Source organism: Oculina patagonica, chromosome 1, assembly GCF_052425735.1.
Source record: "Oculina patagonica isolate OP01 chromosome 1, crgOcupat, whole genome shotgun sequence".
Classification (NCBI taxonomy): Eukaryota; Metazoa; Cnidaria; class Anthozoa; order Scleractinia; family Oculinidae; genus Oculina; species Oculina patagonica.
In genome coordinates, this window is record NC_135758.1 from 48,441,528 (window position 1) to 48,450,931 (window position 9,404).

At 35.9% G+C, this 9,404-nt stretch overlaps 1 protein-coding gene across 3 annotated transcripts; it reads left to right on the top strand.

Moving 5' to 3' along the window:
* Positions 1 to 653: 653 nt before the first annotated feature.
* Positions 654 to 7,449, top strand: LOC144651180 (uncharacterized). Of its 3 annotated transcripts, none has more exons than XM_078511079.1 (3): positions 654 to 753; positions 1,239 to 1,542; positions 1,692 to 1,987. In XM_078511079.1, exons 2-3 carry the CDS (start codon positions 1,245 to 1,247, stop codon positions 1,841 to 1,843), a joined length of 450 nt encoding a protein of 149 aa, XP_078367205.1. In that variant the 5' UTR covers positions 654 to 753; positions 1,239 to 1,244; the 3' UTR covers positions 1,844 to 1,987. The 3 variants fall into 3 exon arrangements, with proteins under 3 accessions (XP_078367205.1, XP_078367213.1, XP_078367222.1); XM_078511087.1 differs by lacking the exons at positions 1,239 to 1,542; positions 1,692 to 1,987 and adding exons at positions 6,698 to 7,010; positions 7,162 to 7,449 and having other exon boundaries at positions 664 to 753; XM_078511096.1 differs by lacking the exons at positions 654 to 753; positions 1,239 to 1,542; positions 1,692 to 1,987 and adding exons at positions 6,216 to 6,333; positions 6,698 to 7,010; positions 7,162 to 7,449.
* Positions 7,450 to 9,404: the final 1,955 nt, after the last annotated feature.

Genomic DNA, 9,404 nt, shown 5'->3' on the forward strand with positions numbered 1-9,404 from the left:
AAATTTGAGGTGCCAAAAATATGTGCAAAGAAAACTCAATATCGAGCATCTAAAAAAACAGTAACATTTCCTTTTTTGATTCCACACTTCAAATTTCTAGGAATGCAAAATATCGTTTGTCTTGCGATTGTTGCGTTTCTTAATAATTTTCCCGAAATTTTGCACGTGAAATCGTTGCATGTGTGGCTTCTGTTCAATGGATTTTATCTCAATTACCATTTACATATACAGTGATAGCTAAATATAAATATATATATATATATATATATATTGGCCAACACGCAAGACTTACTTTAAAAAAATAGTTTATATGCGACAGTAAGTGAAACATATACCACAAACATGTTACATTTATCGTCTTGCATGAAATATGAAATTTTTATATAATAACAGTAGTCTGCTAGGAGTTAGCTCAATATATAGAATTTATGTGACCGCCTGGCTAGGCTGTGACTAATTGAGCTACTCTTTAGTAGTTTTCTTTACTGTACCAATACTTTATCGATGCGAGAAAAGCAAGGCATGCATGCATAAATATAATTAGCTATTGATTCGAAAACACTTCGTGACAGAGATTTTACACGATAATTCCTAAGTGGTCTCAAGTATCTTTCGTATAAAAATTTCGAAATCTGATAACTTTGATGTGATAACGGTATAAAAGAATCTCTTGGTCCGTCATTTCAACAAACCAAACTTGCCCACCAAAGGAACGAGATTTGAACTGAAGAATACAGGCTGTTTGCTCGTCAAGTAAGCGACACGATAATTAACTTATTTTAACGTATTACTTTCTTGTAAACGTCTTGCTTCTGCAGGTTTCTTACAGTTTTCCAACTTTTCTCTGTACCCTATTATCTGGTTCATTTGATTCTTTAATAGCAGTTTTTTCCTTTGCCCCGAAGGTTTCACCTTTCGTCTATGTGATTAAGATTTTTTTCCACATCTTTGTGAAATAAGAATTTTAGAATTGTTTTACGTTATCGACATGTAAGTAGATAAAGCGTTTTACCATGGCTTGCTTTCAGAATAAATATAAAATTAGTTGCATTGAAAAATAAACCCTCCCTATGCAGAAGCTGTGTACTTCTTCAAGTCTAAAAATGAAAGGTACAAATGAAATAACTGATCTTGTCGAAAGACAAAAAGAATGTCAGCTATCTCTCAAGAATTCAGTTGCGACAAAATTGCACGAATCATTGTTTTTGTCTCATGCTTTTTGAATTTTTTTTCCACAGCGAGAGATGCGCTTGTTCAAGATACTGTTTCTGTTGGCATTCGGCTTGGTTTTTGCCAAGACTGAAGATGAATGGATCTCTGACACCACTGGTGACGAGGCTGCCGTTGAAAACCTGGATGATGGAACTGACTTCGATGCAGAGACAGCCTCCATGGAGGATGCACCAAAAGAAGAAGTTCCCCGACAATTACTACCGACAAGGCCACCAATCAGTCGTCCAGTATACGTTCCCATGTACGTGCCTGGAAATATGAACAGTGCCTTCTTCAAAATATGTTACTGCTTCAGGCGCCTGTGCTACGGTAAGTATTAGCTAGCTTTATGTTTTTATCCTTATTCTTTAACTGACTTCCGAGAAACGCATTAACAAACATATCAGAAGATTGTGTATTTATGCTGATATTTACTGGCAGCCATCACAAAATACTGAAACCATGTTAACTTGCTTTAGTTCCAGGAATGCGGCAAGGGTTCCTCGGATGGCACATGCGCTACAACTCTGGTTATGTCGTCATTGGGAACTGGCTGTACAGGTTCCATCGCTGCAGACCAACAACACCAGTACCTACTCGCGCGCCAACCAAGAAATCTTCTCAGTCATAGACTGTCCGTCCACAGTAAAATGAGCAAGCGCCTTGAGACTGTTAGTTAACCCATAACGTCTGCTTTTTAAGCGCTTGAGTTACTGTTAAGAGTTAAGAAGTGTAATGATTTGTCAAAGTTGCTAATAAAAAGCAGTTCTGCAAAGCGTCTCAACATTACTACTGAATTAAGGGGACTAGGCCATCCGGTGAGACTGCGCACTAATGTTATTTAATTTGAAATTACATTTGTCAAAATTCTCTCCATCACTCTAACTGATTAGAAACAACGCGCAAGTAATACTAATAACAATAATGATGAATATTAAAACAGGATGGCCTTTCAGTAAATGAGTACTGTTAACAAGATGGCCCTTCAGTACATATAAGTTCTGTTATCAAAGGGGTCCTGTATAAAAAAAAATATAACATTATAAAAGTATTAAAAGTTAAAAATCTTAGCAACTTATGCTTAGGTATCCTATAAAAAGAATTCGTTAAGACTGCCTAAATAAAACCCTTCTGCTAGTCTGTCTAGTTTTTAAAGGTAAAGAATTACAAATATTTGCACCAGAGAAATAAAAACTTTTCCGTGCAAACTAAAGTTTCACTTAAGTAGCTCCACAGTTCCTCGTACAAACTGTACGAGGAGCTGTACTAAACTTTACTAGTAAAATGGCCTTACTCACCATGAATTCTCGTAGCGTAGTGGATAGAGCTCAGTGATCTCTATCGTAGCTCTCGTAGCTCAGTGGAAAGAGCGCCCGCCCGGTATTTGGGAGGTCATGGGTTAAATTCCCGCCGGGGACTCAAATTTTATCTTTGTCCCACGCTTGCGACATGCTGAATTTTCAGTCGGGGGAATAAGTGCCAGTTTTGGCAAATCTTCGTTGAAGCACTCGAAGAATTTCCGAATTATTTCATCCAATCAAAAACAAGCGCGAGCGCTCACGTGAACTCCGAAAGCCGTCGCGCGTTTAAATACGTCATGTTGCTTAGCAACTTCTGGGACGAAAACCGCGGGCTCAGTCACTTCTCGGAGAAGTGATGTCGGCATCAACATGCACTTGTTCCGTCGACTGATTTCGTCTTTCACAAAAATGAAGCGGTTAAGTACAAGCGCTACGGAATATGGTAATTATATTAACATTCGCAAAAATTCATTGCTCTGGTTGACAAGCTCAACAAATTCCTTCGTCAAGAATAACAGAATGTAATATAATTTTATTTGTTTGATAACGGTAAGAAGAGCAGATAAAAAATAAAGCTATTTCTCTGTGAAGAAACTTGCGGTGCATCAGCAGGGAAGTTAACAATTAATAAGTTCAGCTTCAGCTTTTCCAAATTCGCTTTGGCAGTTTATATAATCAACTAAGTGCATATCAAAATTTTTGATCAGGATAAAATTCTTAGAGTATATTCGAATTCCTCAGCAGAGCCTTAAAAATATTTCTTTTCAGCTTTTGACGCCACCCAAAGCTGCTCAGGATATATGTTTCCCCAGTTATAAGCCCAGCCAAACCGTTATGAAGTTGTACACTGATGCCCAGGGGCTATAACTGACATTGTACAGTATTGTCAGTCTGCCAAAGAAGGTCTAACATTATATAAATATATAATTTTCCAAGCGGAAAAGCATGGATAATTGCCATGAAAACTTTATCGATATCAAATTTACCAAAAAGACATCAATGATTGATACGGCTGTAACTCGCTTATCTCATTCTCAATATACATGTATACACTGTGAAATCTGTGTAATGCTATGCGTTGTTATGCACAGTGGAATGCTCTACTCGCCAAACCCTTTGATAAAGTGTTGTTAAAATAAAAAAATAAAAAAAAAATTATCTTATTAATACTCCTTTAAAATGGCCAAAAAGGCTAAATGTGAGAAATTACTTTCTCTACAGTTACCATATGCTGAGGCGCTAATATCATCAAGTCGATTGAAAATTATAAAATGGTCAATATAAGGCTTTAAAACAAACCAAGTTACATGACATTTTTTAAACTAAGCTGTTAACTATAAGGTGACTTAACCAGTTCACGTTCCTATGTATCAAGTCATTTGGTGCTGTAAAAAATTATCTTAAAATCCTCAAAATAACGGCTAAGTAATGTAAAGCCCATTTATTTATACACGGTTGTGTTTAAAGATAGAAACGTGTGGACCCGTGTATATGAAACAAATATAAACAAATCATATACAGGAGGCTGACCAGTTGGCTATTTACAAAGTACGTAGGAGTTGAATTTGGAACTACTGAACAAAAAACCATCCAGTGGCAGCGAGTAGTATTTGAACCTGGGACCTCGGGATTAATTGTAAGTCCAGAGTCCTTACTAAACTGAAAACCAAAAATTTTACAATAACCAGTAAAAGAGAACAAGATTAGTTATGATAAAAAATGACTAGGACGGACTTCAAGTGAAGCACTTGAAAAATGTGGGCCACCTCTTTAAAGGTGTGCCATTAGTGAGGTAGCTCTTTTTATTTAAAAACCCAGGCAACTTACTGATAAGCTACAAAGCATACGTGCAGTGGGACATGTTAAACAAGAGACTCGATATTAACACTCTGTCAAACTATGCTTTTGTTAAATGTAAGACAACAACAAAATTGCAAAAACGATTTTCCCCTGAACTTTCATAACCTTGAAATAAAGTGTGAGTTTTGTGAGGACTAAAAAGAAGAATGCTTTCACCAATGATTTATGTACAAGAAAGCACGTGAACAAGGAATTTCTGGCTAGAACTTGAGGTGCAAAAATATGTGCAAAGAAAACTCAATATCGAGCATCTTAAAAACGGTAACATTGAGTTTCTTGCTTCCACACTTCAAAGGCCCTTAAAAGGCTTTTAACTTAGTCTCTTATTTATCAAATCGCAAACAAATTTCTAGAAAATCTAAACATATTGGGCGAAATGTTTATACAATTTTCGCTATTTTTCAGTTTAATTATGGTTTCTGTTGCTGTTGTACCATTTCTTAATTATTTTCCCAAAATATGGCACGTTAGTAATCTTTTCATGTGTGGCTTCTGTTCAATTGATTTTATCTCAATTACCATCTACATATAAAGTGATAGCTAAATATATATACAGCTAATTCGAGAAAGGTTGTCGGGAAAAAAACACAAAAGTGCACGCGACAAGACCGAAAAGTGGGCTGGGTATTCACTTGAATTTTGCATATTGGCCAAGAGGAAATGTACAAGTTTGCATTTTCACACGTGAAGATTTTTTTCCTTTCAGGAGGCCTTTATTTCTTTAGCTTTACTTTCACTGTCGCATGTCTTTGGGTTTTGAAAATTCTTCTAAAATTCAGCCTAGCTAAAAGTATCTTGTTTCCAAATGTCTGAAGAGAAAGAAAACGTGAACACGTTGCCATCTTATCAGTATTCAGCACTTGCAGTAGCTCTTTACTTCCACCCATAGTACCTTTCGGTCTTGTCGTGTGCACTTTTGTGCTTTTTTGTCGACAACCTTTCTCGGATTAGTTGTATATTGGTCAACATGCAAGACTTACTTTTAAAAAGATAGTTTATATGCGACAGCAAGTGAAAAATATAGATCTTTTAAGAACGAATATGCTACCTCCAATTATCTAGAGTTAACTAGGAGAGTTTCTGGTAGGAGAACATTAGCTAAATTACGAATTAGCAATCATAAGTTAATGATCGAACTAGGCAGATATAACAATACGCCCAGACATAATAGGCTCTGCCCGGTCTGTGATTGTAATAAAACCGAAGATGAAATTCATTTTCTCTTTTATTGTTCCAAATATGCAACAATAAGAGATAACTTTTACAAGACAATACAGCCTATCATCTTAAATGTCAGCCAACTACCAGTGCCTGACTTGATTTTAGAATTAATGAATTCTCCCGATCGTTTTGTGACCATGCAATTGATTAAATTTATATCATCTTGTTTTGATTTACGTAACAAAATACTATCAATGTAATTAATTTTATATGAATCATTTTTGTTTTTTACTATATATTATTATTTTATTATTTTTATTATTATTATTACTAAATAAGTTTACGCTTTTGCAATATTGTAACAAATTTACAGTCATGCAAATAAAGCTTGTTGTTGTTGTTGTTGTAACATGCTTCATTTATTGTCTTGCATGAAATTTTTAAAATAACAGAAGTCTGCAAGGTGTTAGCTCAATATATAGAATTTATATGACTGCCTGGCTAGGGTATGACAAATTAAACTACTCTTTAGTGGTTTTCTTTACTGTACCAATACTTTATCGATAAACAAGTCATGTCTGCATAAATATAATTAGCTATAAATTCGAGCACACTTCGTGACAGAGATTTTAAACGATAATTCCTAAGTGGTCTCAAGTATCTTTCGTGTTTCGAAGTCCAATAACTTTGATGTGAAAAAGGTATAAGAGAATCTCTTGATCCGTTATTTCAACAATCCAAACTTGCCCACCAAAGGAACGAGATTTAAACTGAAGAATACAGGCTGTTTGCTCGTCAAGTAAGCGACACGTTAATTAACTTATTTAACATATTACTTTCTTGTAAACGTCTTGCTTCTGCAGACACATATTTGTGAATTTAGAATTTTAGTATTGTTTCTAAGTAATCAACATGAAAGTCGATAAAGCGTTTTACCTCGGTCTGCCTTCAGAATGAGAATATTGAAATTAGTTGCGTTTAAAAAATAACTCTCCCTTTCAGAAGTCGTGTAACGTTTTAATTCTGAATATCATAGATTTCCGATACAAATAATATATTAACTGTTGTTAACGAAAGAGGAAAAGAATGTCAGCTATCTCTCAAGAATTCGGTTGCGACAACCATTGTTTTTGTCTCATGCTTTTGAATTTTTTTTTCCACAGCGAGAGATGCGCTTGTTCGAGATACAGTTTCTGTTGGCATTCTGCTTGGTTTTTGCTGAAGGTTTTGTGATGGATATGTATATTCCCACTGGAACCACTGGTGACGAGGTTGCTGTTGAAAACCTGGATGATGGAACTGACTTCGATGCAGAGAAAGCCTCCATGGAAGATACACCAAAAGATGAAGTTCGCCGACAATTACGGCCGACAAGGCCGCCAATCATTCGTCCAGTACACATTCCCTTGTACGTACCTGGAAATATGGACGGTACCTTCTTCAGAATATGCTACTGCTTCTGGCGCTTGTGCTATGGTTAGTTCCAGTTAGATTTAATGCTTTTTATCCTTATTCTTTAACTGCTTTTCGAGAAAGGCATTAATAAACATATCAGAAGATTGTGTATTTATGCTGATATTTACTGAGAGTTATCACAAAATACTGAAACCATGTAAACTTGGTTTAGTTCCAGGAATGCGGCAAGGGTTCCTCGGATGGCACATTCGCTACCAATCCGGTTATGTCGTCATTGGGAACTGGCTGTACAAGTTTCTCTAAACACCATTACCTTCTCTCAAACAAGCCAAACAAGCCATCTTTTCAGTCTTAGACAATCAGTCCACAGTGTAATAGGTGGGCAACTTGAGACTGTTAGTTAACCCAAAACGTCTGCCTTTTAAGTGCTTGAGTTACTGTTAAGAGTTAAGAAGTGTAATGATTTGTCAAAGTTGCTAATAAAAGGCAGTTCTGCAAAGCGTCTCAACATTACTACTGAATTAAGAGGGCTAGGTCATGCGCCGAGACTGCGCACTGAGGTTATTTAATTTGAAATTACATCTGTCAAAATTCTGTTCTTTTTTCACTGTAACTGATTAGAAACAACGCGCAAGCAAAATGAAGCAGTTACGTACAAGCGCTACGGAATAAAATAATTACATCAGCATTCGCAAAAATCTATTGCTCTCGTTGTCAAGCTCAACAAATTTCTTCGTCAAGAATACGAAAATATAAGATAATTTTATTTGTTTGATTACGGTTAAGAAGTTAGAAAAAAAAAACCCTTCCGCTATCATGTATTGCTTGAACTAATCATACCATTTTTCGCGAACGCTACATTATATCTCAAAAAATAGGATCAATTTAGGTTTCTGGGAAACTGCTCACCTGCCCCTCCCCAAACCTAACATAAACCCTTACTTATCGCTTTGGGCAAAATGTTAGGTTTGGGAAGGGGTAGGTGAGCAGTTTCCCAGAAACCTAAATTGATCGAAAAAATATTATCAAAGTTATATTCAATGACGCTCTAAAAGACCGCTAAAACGGAACAAAGCGACCAGGCGAAGGGTCAAGCGATTCCGAACAATATAGAATGAAGTTGTGGGGTGCAACTATAACTTTGGCGGCTCAAATGCGACTTCGACTAGTTTTCGAAAAGTTAAGATGGCACTGAAACTGCTCCGAGGAATTGTTTCTTAACATGCTGATCATAACTCAATAATACAAGCACAAAAAACAAAACTTAAGGGTGTTTTTAACAGGTTATATTGTTGCTATGGTAAACCATGGTGTCACGAAAATAACCACAACTTTTTAAGCAATTATTGGGCATTTGTTTGATAACATTTACATTAAATAAGATTTTAAATAGCATCGAACTCGGAAAAAAATCCGAGTTCCAGATGGGATTTGAACCCACGACCCTCCGTGTTCTAGGACGGATGCTTTGAACATTTACATTATTGTAGCAGCAATTAACTGATAAAGAGTTCTGGTAGTGACTCATCAACATAAAATAGCTGCAACGTGCTGAAAACCATCGTAAGCCTTCGCTTCTTGTCTGATGAGTACCCACAAGAAAATTCCTGTTTTCTCTGCATTACTTTAAGAAGCGAGCGATGGATTCCCAGACAGGCCAAATATACGAACATAGCGTGAATTAAGACACGAAGGCGTGCACTCGACACAAGCAAGTTCCACAGATATCTTTCTAAAAATAGAGTTGTATCATTCCTCGAATAAATGATCAAGCCCAAAAACATTTTACGTCAAGAGCATTGTTTCTTATATTGTAACACTGATAACACGGATTTTGTATCAACATACAGTAACGGAACTACACTATTACGGAACTACGGATTCCATGTATAATTAATTTGGTTAATTTTGCATCTTAAATGATTCATTGAAGGAGGCGAAGGTTCCAAATCCATTAATCGCGCTATCGAGGTTATTCAATTTGATTCTTCTTTTTCGCTTTCAATTTGTGTATTTTTAAACGCTACAGAATCTTTACAGCGTTCTTATAACTTACTTTCTACCTTTTTCGAACAAAAAAAACAATCTTCAAAGAAATAAATAATATAAAAAATATAAAATCGTTAATTTACCGCCATTAAGACTCACTTAAATACGCACAATACAAACTCCCCAACGATAAAAAAAAACAATGCTTACTATTCCAAACGTTTGAACAACGACAGCAAGAATCTGGTCCCTTCATATTTCCAGTATGAGTTTTCACGACAACCCTAACACGTATTCTGATGCTGTAAACATGATACTTTATACATGACAATGCCCCACCTTTTGTGAACAATTCTTTTTCTAAACAGTTGGTACATGTTTAAGCATCAACATATTACTCCGAGTAATATAATTAGGAAAAGTTATTGTTTTAGCACGTAGGCTTCCAATTACTGCTGCTACAAC